At 41.4% G+C, this 19,759-nt stretch overlaps 1 protein-coding gene across 1 annotated transcript; it reads left to right on the top strand.

Annotated features, from left to right (window-relative positions):
* Positions 1–1,427: 1,427 nt before the first annotated feature.
* LOC128453456 (tripartite motif-containing protein 16) lies at positions 1,428–3,654 on the top strand. Its single transcript, XM_053436362.1, has one exon. The coding sequence runs from the start codon at positions 1,504–1,506 to the stop codon at positions 3,175–3,177; it is 1,674 nt and encodes a 557-aa protein (XP_053292337.1). The 5' UTR covers positions 1,428–1,503; the 3' UTR covers positions 3,178–3,654.
* The last annotated feature ends 16,105 nt before the right edge of the window (positions 3,655–19,759 follow it).

Here is a 19,759-nt window from a genome sequence, read left to right as displayed (position 1 = left end):
TGTTGTGTGTTTTATTTTGTTGTCAGTGCATCAAACTACCGGGTGTTCAGTGTCCAAGATCTACGAGGCAAAGATTTACCCAGAACCCAGAAACATCAGTGAAAAAAATGTAAAACAATATTGTTTTACCATTTTTTACATTCTAGTTTAATTTGCAGTAACGATTTTCCTTTAGTTTAGTCCAGTTTGTTCTTCTTGACGCTCCGTCAGGGCCGTGACCGACTCTGGCAGGGCCGATCGGAGGACCTCACTAAACCATCCAATGGGGAGTAGCGATGTGTGTACAAAGGGCAGGGACCTAATCAACGTGAGCACATACCCCATCCATTAATCCCTTTAGAATTATCCAGGTGCTCGTGCAGGAGCTCGGTTCGGTTCAGTCTTTATTATCCTGTCTGAAACTTGGCCTGTTCTTCTCTGTACTAGCACTGTGCAGGTAGTTAGAAAAAGAGGAAAACTATCCTATTTTGTGTGCCTACAACTTGTTTCCTTTTCCTAAGTTATCATAAGGGGCATTGTGTATCAACCTGCTACTGACTACTGTTGTGTTGGTTCTTTGTTGTCTCTAGAAGTTCAGATGCACTAGTCCATTACTATTTGAACCTCAACATCTGGGGTTCAAAATTTCTGAAATTATACATTTAGTGTATATTTTTTAAATAATTTTTCAGTCAGTAGAAATAAAGCATGATGAGAACAATTTGGGGTTGTTTCATGTCTGTATAGACTATAAAAAGCACTTTTAATTTTTAAGTTTGGTACTTGTACTGTTGATACTTGAGTACATTTCAATATCAGATACTTTTGATACTTAAATTCATTTAATATGAGCTACTTTAAGACTTTTACTCAAGTCATTTTCTTACGGGTGACTTTTACCGAAGTCACTTTCATGTAAGATATCTGTACTTTTACTCAAGTATGGCTTTCAAGTACTTTATACACCACTGATGGGTTGTGTGTGACTACTGTTTACAAACCAAATGGCTCCTCGGGGGCAGTAAAGACGACCTTAACCTTAACTTGACCTTTATTCTACTTTTTAGTTTTTCATTCTTCGTTGAGCGAGTTTGTATTTGTTATTTTGACAAGTTTTTCTTTGTTAGTTTTGAGATGTGCTTTATAAATAAAGATGTTATTTATTATTATTTAATGCATCTATTTTATCTGACTTTAATTGTTACTGTATGTTGTGAATGAAGGATAACACACTCTGCCTCTCACTGAATCTCCTCTTAACACCAGGTGAGAACAGGCCGCTGTGAAATGCAGTATATCCTGAAACACCAATAACTTCTTCCTCAAACACAACCAGCTCCTCCCAGTCAGGATATGTCTGTGTCTCCTCCCTTCACAGGTGTGTAAGTGTAAGAACCAATGAACAACAAGGTGTGACCTGTGGGAGATGAGTCACTGCAGGGAGTGAACGAAAGGGGGAGGAGCAGAGATCTGTTTCTGTTCAGAGGAAATTAATCTGTTCTACAGTCACTGGCACCAGCTGAAATGGCGCAGCCAGAAAATCAACTGGACAGAAAAAGATTCTGCTGTTCGATCTGTCTGGATCTACTGAAGGATCCGGTGACTACTGGCTGTGGACACAGCTACTGTATGAGCTGTATTAACACCCACTGGGACAAAGAGGAGGAGGGAGGAAGCTACAGCTGCCCTCAGTGTGAACAGACCTTCACACCGAGGCCTGTCCTGGGGGAAAACACAATGTTGGCGGATTTAGTGGAGGAACTGAAGAAGACTGGACTCCAAGCTGCTCCTGCTGATCACTGCTATGCTGGACCTGAAGATGTGGCCTGTGATGTCTGCACTGGGAGAAAACTGAAAGCTCTCAAGTCCTGTTTGGTTTGTTTGGCCTCTTATTGTGAACAACACCTCCAGCCTCATCTTCAGTCAGCTCCATTGAAGAAGCACAAGCTGGTGGAGCCCTCGGAGAAACTCCAGGAGAACTTCTGCTCTCGTCACGACGAGGTGATGAAGATGTTCTGCCGCACTGATCAGCAGTGTATCTGTTATCTCTGCTCTGTGGAGGAACATAAAGACCACGACACAGTGTCAGCTGCAGCAGAAAGGACTGAGAGGCAGGTCGAGCTCGGACTGAGGAGACAAACAATCCAGCAGAGAGTCCAGGACACAGAGAAAGACGTGAAGCTTCTTCAACAGGAGGAGGAGGCGGTCAATGGCTCTGCTGATAAAGCAGTGGAGGACAGTGAGGAGATCTTCACTGAGCTGATCCGTGTGCTGGAGAAAAGAAGCTCTGATGTGAAGCAGCAGATCAGATCCCAGCAGGAAAGTGAAGTGAGTCGAGTCAGAGAGCTTCAGGAGAGACTGGAGCAGGAGATCACTGAGCTGAAGAGGAAAGACCATGAACTGAAGCAGCTCTCAGACACAGAGGATCACAACCAGTTTCTACACAACTACCCCTCACTGTCACCACTGAGTGAATCTACACACTCATCCAGCAACAGGATCCGTCCTCTGAGGAACTTTGAGGACGTGATAGCAGCTGTGTCCCAGGTCAGAGGTCGACTACAGGACATTCTGAGTGAGACAGAGACAGAGATTTTACAGATTGTGTCTCAAGTGGATGTTTTACTGCCACAACCAGAGCCAGAGACCAGAGCTGACTTCTTAAGATATTCACAGGAAATCACACTGGATCCAAACACAGCACACAAACATCTGTTATTATCTGAGGGAAACAGAAAAGTAACAGGAACGAGTAAAGAACAGTCTTATTCTGATCAACCAGACAGATTCACTGATAGGTGTCAGGTCCTGAGTAGAGAGAGTCTGACTGGACGTTGTTACTGGGAGGTCAAGGTGGAGACGAGAGGGGGAGTTGATGTAGCAGTCACATACAATAATATCAGAAGAGCAGGAGATGAATGTGAATTTGGATACAATGATAAATCTTGGTCATTATATTGTGATGGAAACAGATATATCTTTCATTACAACAGCATCTACACTCCAGTGTCAGATCCTCTGTCCTCCAGAGTAGGAGTGTACCTGGATCACAGTGAAGGGGTTCTGTCCTTCTACAGCGTCTCTGACACCATGACTCTCCTCCGCAGAGTCCAGACCACATTCACTCAGCCTCTCTATGCTGGAGTTAGTGTTGGTTGTTATTATGAATCCACAGCTGAGTTCTGTAAACTCAAATAGACTTGAGTCATTAAAAGCAGTGATTTAGATTCTGTGTATACATCTTTAACTTCTTTTTCTCCATGATTGTTGATCAAAGTTCATCGTGGTGAAGTTTCTGCACCGCACAGAGATCAGCTGTCAATCAAACATTGACCTTCCTTTATCACACATATTTAGTTCTCAGTTTGTAAAGACAGAAATCTATAATTACACTGACATGAATGTGTTTGAAAGAACTGATGTGGTTGTTGTTTTCTAAATCAATGTAGAAATCAGGTTGTGTGATGTTTTAGAACCTGTATTGATCCTGATCCTCATCAATGAGCTGGTTATTTGTTCTTTTCTTTTCCACATGTGAGCTGGAGGTGAAACAAACTAATTGTGTGTCCTTGAGGTTTTCTACCTTCTTTACCTTTTAAAAGGATTTAGTAATTTTTTTTCATTTTATGAGATGTTGTACCGGGGAAAATAAAAAAAGAGTTCTTCAAATTGCCATTTATTGTTGCATATTAATGTTTTTTGATGAGAAGTATTTTTTATCGGGTATATTATATCGGGTAAAATGTACCCGACGTTAATTATGGTGTTACTAATTGTACGTTCCTGTTCTAGGATTAATATTAGAAGTTGACACTGGATTGGTTGAAATACGATCAGGTTGTTATGCAGGAGAAGCGACTCAGCGGTTTCCCCAAAGGTCACTGTATTGTCCTCGTGTCTAGCAGCGACTTTAATAATGTATATTGCACTTAGGCTTGACTGTGCTGGCATGTATGATCCCCGCTAAATGAAAAATGGTCTTGGATCGCATCCAGGTGGCTGCATTACCTCTATGGGCATAAAAGGATTCAACAACCCATTCTAGTTAAAACTGCTTCGTCTGATGCAGCGTTAATTCAATTTGTAATAGAGTCTTCGACACACTTGTGTGGATAATGAGTGCTCAGCTTGCCGTTAATGCTGCCACATTGCATAAGTCGTGTTAAAACCTTTTCAAATCAGATTGCTCCAAACCAAGATCACCTGGTTCACATTCGTGAGGTTTTCTCAAAGGTACAATCTTTTAATGACGAAAGTGAGATTTCCATTTTTTTATCTGATGTCAAAGTGGCTCTAAGGGTGCAATATACATACTATGAGGGTAACAAAGTGCCTCATCCACAGAGCAATGCAATTCTTTTTTTTCTGATGTCACCCCCCTCAGGCATGCCCCAACATGACTCACGCCGGCTGCTTCGAGCTACGCTCGAACTCCGTACATTCTCCAGAAGTTAACCGAAGGGGCTGTGGACATTTCCCACAGGTTCTCTTGCAAGCCAGTGTAAAAAGTGGGGAAAGTGTCCAAGTGGGCCCCTGCAGCAGGAAGTCTGTACAACTCACAGTGAGCGAGTGGAGACGAAAAATGGAGAGAAAAGAAAGAATACAAATATCTCAGGATGAAAAGGAAGGTGCCACACACATAGAAGACGCTGATGAAGATTTCAACTTGCAGAAAGAGCCAGATTGGAGATCTTTTGGTGTCATTGTGCTCTTAACTAAAGCAGCATTTCGGCAGTGGAATTTATATGAGTGACTGTACTGAGAACCAGCTGTTATTATGACTGTGTGTGTGTGTTTGTGTGTGCGTACTGTAAACTTGCTTACTCCCAATTAAGAGATGAAATTACCTGCCTGGAGTCAGAGCTTATCAAAAAATCGAAGCTGTCTTGACAGCTTTGTCTCTCTAGCTGCTGCTCAGGTAAAGAATATATCCACCATCATTTCTCCATATGTACAGTAGACAAGCTGGTTACTTCCACGCACTTACCTTAACGTTGCTGTCGGTCCTTCTTCTGCAGCCCCAATCGATCCCATTTCAAACTCCACACAGTTTTACAGTGGCAGAACAAAGATTGCTCCTTCTCCTGGTTATTCACTCACCACATTTCCCTTCACTTTCCTCCAGGTTTTTGGCACCTAAAACTAGAAATTATGGTAATGGCATTCACAGCACTTATGTTTATGAAAATATGCAGTCATCCACGACATGGCTTCTCCAGGAATCACAATTTCTATGAGTGTTTAGTTATGATGAGAGTTGTTTGTTTGGCTACATCCAAAATAATACATTATTTTAAAATGGCTTTTAAGAAAAAAAAAAGGTTCTCCGTCCACTAAAGCATCAGTTATAAACCCCGTTTATATGAAACCACCTGAAAATGTATAACTTATGTGAGTTCACAATAGTTGGTTATGTTTTTGAAAAGTTTGTGGTCTGGTTTGAAACAAAATAAGACACAATGTGTTTATTTAGACTTTACCATGATCTTTCTCTGACAGATACTTAAAAGCTTTTGTTGCCCAACCAACCCTGAACCTCTGACACTAATACATCTAGTGCTTGGTTCACAAAGGAGAAATTGAATGTGTCTTAAAATGATCCAGCCAGCGATTATGTTTCCAACAAAGGGTATTTCTGGTGCAGTGGTTTACACAGGAGAATTAAGTGTATTTTAAACATTTTGCACATGTATTCCTGTGTCACTGTGGATGAATATAAAACAGTGACCTTACAGAAGTAAATACCATCGCAGCTTAAATCCCCTCGAAAACAATTTTTAAACAAGCGAGCTGTAATCTGAGCATCTCCGTGCAAGATCATTTGTATTACTGTACTAACTCCATCTGAATAAATCTATAACAGACTATTCATGAAAATGGGAAGCCCTCTATTAAAGCCATTTGACAAAGTGGATGCTCCCCCTGAATTCATTAATGCCAGGGACTGTTCTTTGAGAATACTGATGAACTCCGACTTAATGTTTGCACTGGGCTAGGCCCGCATAAAACCTCGGTTAAAGTTTATATTATAATTATTACAATTTATCACCGGCAGCCAACTGAAAATGTGTCTGTTCCTAATAAACGTACTCGTCTGCGTAATTTGAATAATGTGCTTGTTTTGCTCATTGATAAACTGCGGTGGAACAGCTCTCAGGGCCGCGTGCAGGGACTTTATCACCAGTCTGGACACAAACACGAAGGACATGATGAGCTTTTAAAATACTGTTATTTTTTTTAAAGCAGACGTTGTCGGTATTGACCAGCAGCTCTTGTGTGGCAGCTCCAGAGGAGTTAATTGCTTCCCATCATCTTTTATACTTTGTGCGAGAGCTGTCAGAAGTGCGTGTGGCCTTCATAGTCTGCTCTCCCCCCCGGTCGCTCATGTGACTCCCTCCGCGGAGCAGTGGATTAATCTGCTGCTAGTGAATCATCATGTTGCCCGCTCCCTGGCATGTGTTCCCTCTAATAACTAGTTCTACATGGGTTGTCTGACAGCATGAGGTATACAAATCCAATACCCTTTTTTCACGCATCGTAAATAAGAGTCTCTTCCCAGCTTGGAATTGAGGAAAGTTTATAGCCGTTCTGTAAGATAGTTTTTCCAGGTTTTTTAAACATCCACCTCAGATTTCATTACTGCACTGGAGGTGAAGGACAGCGGGTGACAGCCGTGCATATAGAAGCCAAAGCTTAATGGTATCTGTTCGGAGCAAGCAATATTTTCAGTGTCTCTTTTGATGGATCTCAGATCTCTGCTCATCTACTTAATAAATGAAAGCATAAGAAAGAGAGCTGGTGAGAATGATTATTTTGGGGTGCCTTTTATGGCGCTCCCCCTTCACGCCGCCTGCGTGGTGTGATTTGTAGAGAGATTGAAAAGAGGCTGGCTGGTCGAGCGGAGACTGGCGCTTGATTTACACACACTGGTAAATCACACAGACAGCTGGCTGCCGGCGCTGCCCACCAGCCCGCCTCTGACACAGATCTATCTCCGTGCAGGAGCTCCTCTGCTTTCTGAACCTGATGGCAGCTGTACCATACATCCCAGTGCAGAGCCCCCCGCAGCTCCAGCCTGCTGTTGACAATGGTGGACGCTGTGCAGCAACTGCCGATAAATGATTTCCAGCCTGGGAAGGCTTCAAGAGGATATTCTAAACCTCAGAAAGCGAGAGAGAGAAGAGAGAGGTTCAGAAGGAGCCGCTGGTCAGGTGGCCATTGTTTGTGGTGGGATGGATAAATCTCCATGACTGAAAGCACAAAGGCCGTCTGCAGTCCTGTCTCCCAGAGGAGTAGGGATGCGTTTCTCCTCGGTGCAGGAAAACAATTACAGTATTTGTTTGAATGCAGCTGTTCTTTGGCTCTACATTGGGTTTGTGTCGGAAATGCAGCCTGGTCCCTGTTGAAAACTTCACAACCGATGAGTTTCTTGTAAATAATTAAAATTCCATCCCAGTTTACTTATCCGGACGTGGTTCCTAATTGTGTGGGCACAGTTAAATCCACAGATATATTCCAACACAGACAGACACTTATTTTTTCAGACAGTTTAATAAGTTCATTACACACAGCCAGGGTAAAAACAAGTTTGAAGACACCAACAAAAGACTTATCACACATTTTTTAGGACATGAGACAATATTTGAGAAGTTTACGAGCACATCAATGTCAGCGGTGATGACTCGTACAAACAACAGTCAGGGTGACTCAACTCATTAAGTCTCATTTTGGCAAACTGAAGAACACACGAGCCATTAATTCCAGTTCGTACAGACGCCAAATGAGACAAGATTAGCTCTCCAGTCACTTTTATTTCATTCAAATTGGGAAACATTTTACATTCAGATGCAGAAACCACTTATATTACAACTGCTACTTAAACCCAGAAACGGTAGAAAAGAAAGATTATTTCCTCTGGACAGAGATTTTCAGGCTGAATTCATCATGATTAATCTTGCCCTTTGAATTTCTCACAAGCTCAGTTTTAGATGTGTTGCTCTGAGTGAAGAATCGCCTCCGCCCTCGCTCATAAAACGGACCATTACAACCACAATCACTGTAGGTCTTTTAAAAAAACATCAAGTACCATTTGCAACATTTGCACAGTATTTTATCCATAATTGTTTTTACAAAGTAGCATACTTCAGAACTATAAAATGTATGCATAATTTGATTGAAGTGCTCACGCAGAGAAGCTATTTAATGCAGCAAAATGTGTTTTCAACTAAAGTGGAAATGGTCTATTATCATTAAATTATACTACAATATTTGTCCTCTCCTAAAGCTGTTCTAAAAAATGTATATCTATCATTTAATAGTCTAATTGTGAGTATTAGTGCTGTGCCTGTTCTAAACCTGCCTGGTGGTTCGGTCTATGGTGATGCTGGTTGCACATTTTTCTTAAACTGTAAAAGTGACCTGCTGTAATTGAAGTGCACCAAGTAAAGACCTGCTGCAGAACCCTGAAGCTGCACCCCCGCTGCTGCACAAAGAGCTGTTTGATTATTACTGAATGTAACGTGTTTCCAAATTGCACCAAAATCAACGCTGCTCTACCTTGGACCCTGAACGTTACACACGGCGAGTATGAAGCCAATTTGGTGAGTGGTTCTCAAGATATGTCTGGTTTTCATATGATGTTGTTTAATTTCATATGATGTAAATTACTTTAATTGATTAAAGTTGTTGCCTTTAGTCGAGCTGCCCTGCTGTTGTTGAATTCTGAATCCCGAACTCGTCCTGAAAACATGTCTCTTGATCAAGTGTTGCAGCTCACAGAGAACTAGTTCATCTATATAGGGTAGAAATGCAGACAGGAAAAGAGCTCAGCATCCCAGTGAAATTCCCAACAGTAACACACACTTGTTTTCATGGCAGCATTGCAAACCGAGGCTGTCATCAGAGAAACAACAAGGCCTGTTTTCCACAGTGCACACTAGGAAAAAGCCCACTAGATACCATATTGAGATCAGTGAGAGCTGACTTTACCCACATAATCACAAGCTGAGCACAATTCGTGGCGATAAAAGGTTCCTGTGTTAGATCTGGCGTTTATGTTTCAATCTCCTGCATCTGAGGAATCATCCAACGGTCTGCTCAACATTTTCTGGCCTTTGACGTGGACTGCAAAATAATATTTGACACGAGTGTCAATCTGGACAGTGATCTGTCACATTCAGCCTCATTTCTCCCATCTGAAACGCTGCAACCAGCCTTTTTTAGCACAGGCTTAGTGTCACCGTGGCTTATTACTGGCATGAAGTACCTGGCAGCTGAACTGAGGCTGCTGCTGGGGACTTTTCTGTCCTTAATCTCATTAGTGCAAAAGGCCTCTTTTCTTGAGGCTACTATATGTTTCCTAACTAATTCAATGTCACCCGTAAGTGACAGTGAAATGCTTAATTCAGTTTTACTGTCAACGTCAGGAGGCTGCACAACTGCACCAAATGTTGCACACTAGCTATTTGTGTACAAATCTGCAAAGACCTTTATTGCAGGATTACGTTTCTTTAAAATGAGCCGTGCGTTTCAGAAGCCTGATGTGAATAATTTGTTGTTTCATTTCAAACCTGCTCTCGCAGGGTTAGATGAGTAAGCAGATAGTTTACCATAACGACAAATATCAATTTGTGACCCGCATTATAGAATTACTAAATTGACAACTTTAACATTGAAGCAAATTGTAGAATGTATGGTGGTCATGTTGCATCGGTGTCGCTAGAAGCACCATTAAAACAAAGAAACCAAATGTCAGATGTCACTTGATTCAATTTGTCTTTTTACTCGATTCCAACACTCTACAAAAGTGGAGCCATGTACATTATTTTATTACAGAATAAAATGTATATCTTATTGGTGCAGTCTTGACAAAACCGAACATTATAAGTGGAGGATTTATTTCTGGGCTGTTATACAAGGATCTTGATTGCGACCAATTTGTGACTCATGGTGACTCATGAAGAGGTGGATTGCATCAGATTTGCTCATGTTGTTCCATCTTACTGGAGTAAATTGTCATCCAAAATGTCTTCAACTCAATTCACCCTGACACTATCCATCCATTATCTATGTGGACGGCTCATCTTATGAGGGGTCACTGGGGAGCTGGAGCCAATCCCATCTGACATAGTGCGAGAGGTAGGCTACACCCAGCTCAGGTTGATGGTGTGTTGTAGGATCAACATGCAGAGACAATCATGCACACTCACATTCACACTTCACTTCAATTAATAATAGCTATAAAATCTTCAAACTACATATTCAGGACATGAGAGTAACGATCGTTAATCTCACTCAGACTGTTCACATGCTTGCTTTGACGGCATGAACAATGATTTTCTTGAAACGCTTGTCACAGTGATTCAATTACATTTTCATTTGCTACTGGATTCAAATAATATATTCTTATGGATTTTAAACATTTTTCATGGTTATTTTGCAAAATTTCATGCTTACATTAATGAGCATTTTACCAACAGCTGTCGTCATGTTGATTTGCTTCGGCCTTTCGTAAAGCAACTTCGGTCTACCCCTTTATTTTTAGGGAAGGGCCAGATGACCACTACCCCCTATATCACCTAAACTGGGACAACACTACTCCTTCACAGCCACACACAAAACGCAGGGGTAAGGCCAAGTGGTCGGGCTAAGGGGTGAAATGGGACAGGTCCTTAGAGTCTCCACTCACCCTCTGCTTGTCTTTGAACTGTGGGAGGAAGTCAAAGTAGCAGGAGCCTTTATTACTGTGAGGCATCACTTCTAATCACTGTGCTGCCCCCACCAAAATACCTTCTAACTAAAAAACAAAATTCTACCCATCTAAAAAAAGCTGAATGAAGAAAACTGTCTAGCTATTCCTTAAAACACATGAGCTTTGTTTGGCAATTGACAGGCTGAAGATGGACTACTCACCTCATGAATCCACGATTAACCAATAAACATCCCTCAGCCAGAGCGACACAATTAAAGATTGTAGAGTCATTAACGGAAATGCTGAAATCATCTGCATAAAATCTCCTCATTTACTTTGCGAGCTCAATCCGTCTCTTCCTCTGCACATATCAGCGCTGAGGTTCTTGTTCCTGACCTTATCTCCATCACATTGAGTCGTCCATCCCCCATCCAATCCACTCTTCATACACCCCGCTTCATCTTGATTTCCTACTTTCATGTCACTAATTAGGTTACACCAGCGCTGGTTCACGGAGGAGCTGTCAAGCCGAACGATTAAACTTTCAAGGTCGTGTAGGTGGCAAAGATAGAAGAGAGCGGTTGGTGTAAAAACTCAATATTATACTCTATGTGGAGACCTCAACTACACAGTCTAATGTTATCAGAAATATATATATTTATATAGTGCTCATCAAAGCATGAGGTGCGTGATTGCTTCCCTTTATCTACACTATTTTATCAGCTTGGCAACTTGGCAGCTTATTTATTCCTCCTATTCATTGTCCAACACTTTCAGAATTTACGGTTTAATAAGCTTATAAATAATCCCCCTTGTGTCTACAGATACAAAGAAGGTTAGCGAATGTCACCACACGGCCATCAATACTGTGGCAGGTTCAGTGACGGCGAGCGAATGGCTCCTGCCCCTCCGATATCTCGGCGAAACATTTTTACTTCAGGGGAGGCATCTCCGCAAGAGGTTTCATTCTGACTCATCCTCTCTCTCTGTTCCTGCCGCCGCCACCACTGCGGCCACAGTAAAGATCAGCTCGCTGCTTCCATCTATAAACATCCTTTGGTCTCTCTTCGGTAAACATCAGCAGCCCCTGTTCCCCCTCTCTTCCTCACATCGCTCACTGAGCTGCAAGTCGCTCCATCTTCCTCTGTCTCTCCCCAGGCCGCCCAAGCTCTCTCCAGAGGGCACTTTATCTATAGCACTGGCAGGCAGGCAGTATATATTACAGCCATTTACAACCAGCTGATACACCTTTGACCGTTTCACTTCACAGGTCGCTCAAATGATCAGCCGCCTGCGGACACGTCTCTCTAACAAGGCTCAAAAACTGTGTGCATCATCACAAGGGCTCGCCGTCCAAGTGTGGTTTTAGTTTACAGATGTTTGCACGACTAAACTACGTTCCTGTCAAATATAGGTTTTATGCTCTGTTTTGCACTGAATGAGGGGATACCGAAGATCGCAGTGCCTGTTGCCATCTCTCTTACTCTGTAATCATCTAAGAAAGCGACAGGAAAAAGCTATTATCAAGAATTTCCCATCTTGTATTAAAGCTGCCTGTTGGCTGTTTGTTGAATTTGTATTCATTCTGCAGGCTTTAACTCAAACAGATGAAAACTTTTCAATACGGGAACAGAATACAAAGAACATGTTTCTAGTAGTTATTCAGGCACAAAGTAAGCTGCTTGACAAATGGGATTCACATATTTGAGATAACTTACCTTTTCATTTTCTCTTGTTGGTGATGTTTATTGTTTAAGATCGATAGATAGATAGATTCTACTATATTTCTCTTGGACCAAAATGCTAATATTAATGGGAGATAATATAACACAGCTGAATTTGAAATTTTAAAGGTGATGACATCTTCAACTCCGTATATTGAAATACACTACTCTCAAGGATTGCAACAAAATTAAACCAATTACCCATTTTATTTTCTTCTCTTATCTTTTCAATCCACTTTAAACATCACCGGCTCCTGGGTGGATGATAGTTGAAAGATAATAGTGGATTAATTTGCTGGGAGGATCGACCTGATGGGAGATGGAAATCTGATTTTAACTATTAATCTGTTGAGCAGAGGCACCAGGCGTCAGAACAGTTTGAAGTACTGTTCCTCTATGGATTCCTGACGTGTTTTCAGGCTTACAGTATGTTTGCTGTGATTTGATGTGACGTACAGACCCTTTGGAGAAAAAGTAAAGTCAGACGAGTCTTCAGAATAAAGAAATTGCCTTTTCATTGTTAAGATACACAGTGGAAATTAAGGGCATGGAGGTGGATGTGCAGTCCAATAATCCCTGACCTTTTACTTTTGTTTTCTTCATCAGCGGCTCATGAGAAAAATATCTGGGTGTTCAGATGATTCTTCACCAGCCAACAGTTTGTTTCAGCTATTTTGTGGTGGATATGTTATGTACACTTGGCTTATCTATCCCCGTTCTGTGGAATCAGCTTATGGGCTGAGATGAGAGCCGTGAGATGAGAGCCGTGAGACTCATTCATAAAGTCCATGTGCGGGCCAACAATGATAAGAATGAGCTGACATTGTCTGACAATGTGCTGCAGAGTGGACGCTTATAGACCTTATTCACAACAGACATTCTGACATGTCACAGCAGTAAAACCTCTGGTGTAACCCCCAACTGTTGTTGATGAGGTATTATGTAAAAAACGTAACATGGATGGTCCATGACTGAAAGTGTTGTTCTTGCAAACAGCTGTTACAGCCTTTCAATTCTACATTTTACAATGCTTACATGTGGGACACAAGCTATTATTCTGCAACTAACAACCAAAGGCTCCCTGTTTATATCCAGTATACATGAGAGGTTGTGTGATATTTGTTTTCATGTGAGTTATGGACAGGGATTAAAAGCGATATGGAGCCACAAGGCTTGTGAGGACAAATATCGTTTTAGTTAAAAAAAATGCTGCTTTCAAATGAAAACATAGCAGTATGGATGTAGTCTATGTTTTTGTAGCAATGGGACACACTGACAGGCACAAAGCAAAGATCGATTGTACTTGGTCATTATAGAAACAGGGTTGGAGAGAGGGGTTGAACAAAAGCAGTTTCCTTATTTCTGGCTTGCGAACATTAATATTTGCCATCTGAAATGACTCATTCCTTCACCGGTAGCCAGTTTGGGAATTGAACTAACATTAGCAGCAGGAGGTGGTTGAAAATGATCACACTTTATCCCCCACATGGAAAGTAATATTCCACTCACATAATAGACCTTTCTCACAGCAGACATCTTCTGTTTTAAAAGAAATATGCAATAATAACATAGATGGTGTCTCTGTTGTAGAAAATGTGTTGTCCTGTCTGTATATATCTACAGTGAATTTACTGTTGCAGTGTTATCATTGATACTGAAAAAATAAGTACCCATATACCGTTATGGACCAGACTTCTGAAATGAAAAACATATACGTCAGCTAATATTTTGCTGACGTTTTTACATGACAGCAGGGTTATTAGATGGAGATTCACTGATTGAGTTAAGACGTATAATTAGGTTTTCCCTCTGCCCTAAAGGAATAGTGTGACATTAGGTGCCATCTAGTAAAATCCATGCAGGGGCATCAGCTCAGTCTCCACATCATTTGACAGCCTGTCAAATTAAAGTCAACAGCATTTTAAACCAAAAGCAGCTCTCAGAAATGTCCTCCTCAAGGGAACTGCTTGTGTATTAATATATGTTTATGTTTTGTCCTGTTAGACATCTCTCGCCTTTCTCAAGCAGGCTGACGCAAACATCTGAGACTGACAACTTCTTCTTTGCCAGCTGTTATAAAACCACCACTCATATTCACATTAAAGAAAACACATGTAGACATTTTAATCAAACTAGTTCGTAGCCTGTTCCTAACTTGCCTGTTGTCTTGTCCTGTGTTAATGCTCCGGGGCGACTTCGGAATTAATCCTTTTCAGTAGTGAGTCCACAACAGTTCTACAATATACTGTCATGTTTTATTATTTGTGTACTGGAGGTTTTGTGCAGAGCTTTTTATAAACAGTCTATGGTGCAGAGTGAAGTGCGAAAATGTCAAACTGCTCATCCTACCTGGTTTATCTGCAGTGAATATTTTATAATCAATGTTTGCATGAAATTAAACTTGATTTGCTTAATTACTTTCCGTGTGTGTGGCTTATTCAGTAGATTAGTGTGACTCATTTACTGAATTGGTCTTACGTTTTTCATACATTGCATGTCTGATATTTCGGAGGCAAGTGACACAATTTTCAAACCAAAGTCCACAGCTTTCCAAAATAAAAGCTCCGTAATTAAGCTTGATGTTAAGCATTGCAACAACTAAACAATCTGTGGGGTTTTAGTTTGTAGACAAACCACTAAAGAGGAAGTGATTCTCTGAATGTTGTTGCCATGACAGAGACCAGCACCAGCGACTGCTGTGATGTCTGTGTCAGTCCGATGTTTGGTGTAATAAAGACGATTCGATTATCGAAATGCAATTTTTACCCATTTGCTGAACACTGGTGTTGTGTGTCCTAGGACGTAGAAGAACACACGTTCAACTGTCCACGGACTTGAGGCACACAGCCCCTGCCCACTGAGTGCTACAGAGCTTTGCTTGCCTGTCTATTAAGTTTTTATTAATATTAAACTTATCGAGTGTCCAAATCGCAGAAATTCGACACCGGAGTTCCAGGAGCAGGTCAGATAAATATTTCCTGTGATATGCATTTCACATGCAGACAGACGTTTGTGGAATTAGTAGTTAGAAAATAATAACTATTAAACATCACAGCATCAGTTCTATTACCCAGTGTTGCTCCAGTTTTCATTATCAGGGATCTAGTTAATCTTTCAGGACTGAAAACTGCCCTCAAACTAGAGATGAATGCTTTGTTGTAATTGTCGGGCTGTAGTCACTGTCACGCCAGCGGCATGCTGAGGAAAATTTAGAACAGCAGATTTACAGACAGCGGCCCTCGCTGACGCAGCCACAGTATTACCAGTGTTATTAGGGCAGCTAACATCACAAGAAACATGAGACAATATCCTCTGTAACAGCTTTACCAGATGTTATATCCCGTGCTGAACATTTCAATCTCGCACTGTTGGAGGATAGACACAAGACATCACTGCTGTTTCAAATGCTCCTGCCATCACCATCTGTTTCATTAATGCCTGTGGCGACTTCTTTTACGGTACTTCCTTCAGCCTTGAGGTAGACGCCATTTCTAGAGAAGCAGCTCATCAAAATGACTGACAGGTGATGTTGAGTGGACCAGGCCGACTGCAGGTGGTGGAGCTGACAATATGCTTCCTGCCATAGGGTGAAGTGTGATTTTTTTTTATTTGTTGCCTTTACTTAACAAAGAAACATTATCAACAAGGATGAGAAAACCGGCTCTTTATATTTGTCACAATATATACTACATAAGTGAATAACAAATGCGTAACCACAATCACAGATGTTTTATGATTATTTTTTCCTTAAACAATATGTATTATACAGAGAAAATGTTCCTTCAGGGACTTTGACTAAGACCTTTACATATAAATAGGTGCCTGTGAATAAGCCCCCGCACGCAGCAGAGAGTAAACCCATTTGAATCCTTTTATAGGTCAACAACGCCTGATGGAAATCTAACAGAGTCGCTGGGATTAGAGGCACGCTCTCAAAAAACCTCTGCCAAGTTTAAATATTGAAAGCCTTCACATTTACATTCCGCTCTTCACAGCGCCCAGAGCCACCAGCTTCTCATCTCCAACACCTGGGTTCCCACGTTGGGTCGGCTCAAAGTTGCTGGCAGTCCAGCAGAGCGACCTGATTATTAGTAAGATCATACTGTCACGGGCTTGATCCTCTGCCGGGTTCTCACTTTGCAGCTGTTCTTAATCCTCTCTGAACTGTGCAAGTGCAAGATAGGAAGACCTTCCCTGGTACAGAGGCGCCGCGAGTCGCAACTCTGCCCTCAGATCTGCGCTCATAAAATGTATACATGCGTGTCTAAAGGGTATATGTGAGGAAACAGCTGTATAATTACCCTGCAATGGTGGTAATATGGTGATTGAGTGAGCTGGGGAATAAAGATAAAATTGCACAAGTGTTTTCAACGCAGGGACGGGTAATTGTAGCTGTTCATCAGAATAGTTCAAGGATGTTAAATGCTGCCCACAGCTAATGTGCGTGTCCTTGGAAAAGCTCTGTACATAAAGCATGTTTAGCAGGAACCAGATGAGTCTCAAACTCTTTGTGCACAATAACTCTGTGACCTTTTCTCCATGTGCAAAATCATGGACAACTTTTGACTGAGGCGTTCACTGACACGTGAATCGACCCCTCCACTGTTTGAAAGATGGTGCGTAGCTTTAAGTTTCAGCATTACAGAGAACCACACTCTGTGCAGCAGCATCACAAGCCCCCCCCCCCCCCCCCCCCCCCCCCGCTTCATCCGACAAAACAAACTGCCGTTATTTGTGTGAAGAAAGTGGTCTTTTAAAATCTAATATCAGTCACCCTCCAGACAAGAGAATCAATACCTGATGAGCATTATTTTCTGCACCGGTTTGTTCTCCTGGCGCTATAGCATGCCTTCCATGAAAAATACATTTGTTTACCGGCTCCAAGACTGCTGAAGGTCGAGCTGTGAATTTACTGCCGACGTTAGTCTTGCCTGTTTGGTGCAGGCCACTCTGTCAGTGTTAATTTGCGGAGAGGTGCATCCAACATCCTCCCCTCGGTTTATTAACATTCGAGACTGCATTGCATTAAAAAAAAACGTGTTCATCACAGATGAATGCAACATTCATTCAGGATCTGGCATCGTGGGAAGGGCGATGTCGGGTGAGGTGGGATGGTGCTGTACGGTCGGGTGGGGAGAGTGCCCTAAGGCCCCCAGGTAGCCCCCGCAGGAGTTGGTCATCGTTTCGTTCTTATCATCTTCGCAAGACAGAAACTAGAATGGCGCCCAGTATGGCTACAACAAGGCTAAAAAAAGATATTTCACATAATCATAAATATTAGTCCCCTAAATATGCCTGAGTTTTCTTTTCCAGCAAAAATCTATGAAAATGTTGAAAAATGTTTTATCTTGCAATGTCAAAGAAAGAGAAAAAACTGCATCAAAATCGAATGGGTTCTTCCCTGAACAATAATGCATCCTCCCACCTGGTGTTGTGGTAATCCGTTTCGTAATTGTGTTAAAACTGATCACAAAAAAACGCAGATTAAAACATAACCTCTTTAGTTGACATAACAAATGTATTTAATCTCTAGTCATATCCTAATAAGTGGTTGATACTAAATGTAGATAAGAGAAAATGCTGACAAACATTGAGTTTAGTAAACATCAGATATAATAGTAATAGAAGAGTAATGTGTACAGTGCAGGTCACGATCATGAACTTGTGCTAATGTTTGGTGTAACACACTAAGGAATCAACACATTGTAGTTTACAGTAAAGGGCTTTTGGGTTGAGCCAATACGAGTTCTTTATCACTTCTTCAGCCATCTGCTTCTGTTGTGTGACTGTAGAGCATCATCTGGTTTGACTCGCGGCAACTCAGCCATCATCCTCACTCACATGTTAAGTAGCTGTTTTACACAGGCATGTTTAAATAGAAGTCACAGTGTGTCACATCACAGCAGGAAGGACTCAGTTTTGAGTCTGAGCATTAACATTCTTTGTGTCCACATGTTTGTCATAGATGATTTCCCCTTTTTCCTTCCATGCATTGCATGCTGGGATAGATATAAGCCCTTCCTGGACCCTATATGACTGTATTTTGTAATCCGGCATCAACAGTCATGTATCTCAAAATAAATATAGTGCTGCTGGTTGAACTGCAACTCTCGAAGATATTTTATCATCACATTTTTTCTGCATTCACCTAACTCCAGCAAATACACCATATGAACTGTCTATTGTAAAAACGGTAGGATTGTTCTTCCAGTGAGAATGGCCTTGTGAGATGCCTGGAAGTCTTAGGAAAATCAAAGTGTTCTGTTATTTGTAGCGATAGTATTCTCTCTTGTGCAAACACATCAGGTTTACACTCAGTGAAGATTATCAAGGGTAAAGTCGGGTTATACTGATTTAATACCATCCTCTATAAAACCGAAGCATATTGTGAACAAACCTCTTGTATTGTGGGTCGATCACACTAGAATGAGGCTGTTTTTTATGAGGGTTTTAATAATGTCATCAAACGTCAACATTTGTCCTTAAGTAAAACTCTACAGGATGAATGTTTCCCTTTCATTCCTGTAAAAACAATACAATCCATTAGTGTGTATCAAAGAGTCAAAATTGCTGCAGCAACTTTACAAGCCAACAACACAGATGAATAATGCTGGCTAAAGCAGTGTCACTGTGGGAGTCCGGTGTGTGCCACAGACATCTTGCCACCTTCCTGTAACAGTTGAAACTATTGGAAGAGCTTCTGCACTCCTTCACAAACATGGAGGGCCAGTCTGCTCTAAATTATGCAAGCAGTCTGAGTGAGAGTACAAGAAAAGAAACTTATTCAAATTTTGTTTTTACTGTGGCCCCTGTGTCACAGTTATTATTTTATTTTTGTGCTGTATCATATTATCCTGACTGATCTGCTGCCGCGGCTGAGCTCAAGCACAGATAGGCAGCGAGCGCCTGAGGAGGATATTAAACAGGTTTCCTTATTTGGGAATCAGTCTCCATCTGCAGCATTGCCCCTTGGTTGAGTATTCTGTCCTACATAGTGTGCTACAGCAGCATCGCTGCCCAGTCACTCATCAGTGATCAAACCCCTACAACTGAATTTATATTCACATGTGCCTCTGGCTCAAAATAAGAAGCCCTGTATGTGAGGATCTCACTCACGATTAATGACATTGCAAAGGCACCACTTCAGCAATTAAGAGGTCTCTAATTGAAGAGTGAACCAAGTGGGGGGAAAAAATCATTGTCTATTTCCTTTTGCTACCAAAGTTAATTAAAGTACATTTGCTGAATTTTAATTAAAAAGTTAATAATACTTAACCGGTCCAATAACTTTTAAATGATTCCATGAAAAAAAAAAACTTTACAGCCAGTGAAAGACCAATAAAGCCTTTATCTTGTACACAATACT

This window comes from Pleuronectes platessa, chromosome 12, assembly GCF_947347685.1.
Source record: "Pleuronectes platessa chromosome 12, fPlePla1.1, whole genome shotgun sequence".
Taxonomy (NCBI): domain Eukaryota; kingdom Metazoa; phylum Chordata; class Actinopteri; order Pleuronectiformes; family Pleuronectidae; genus Pleuronectes; species Pleuronectes platessa.
This window is presented reverse-complemented; position numbering and strand designations above follow the sequence as displayed.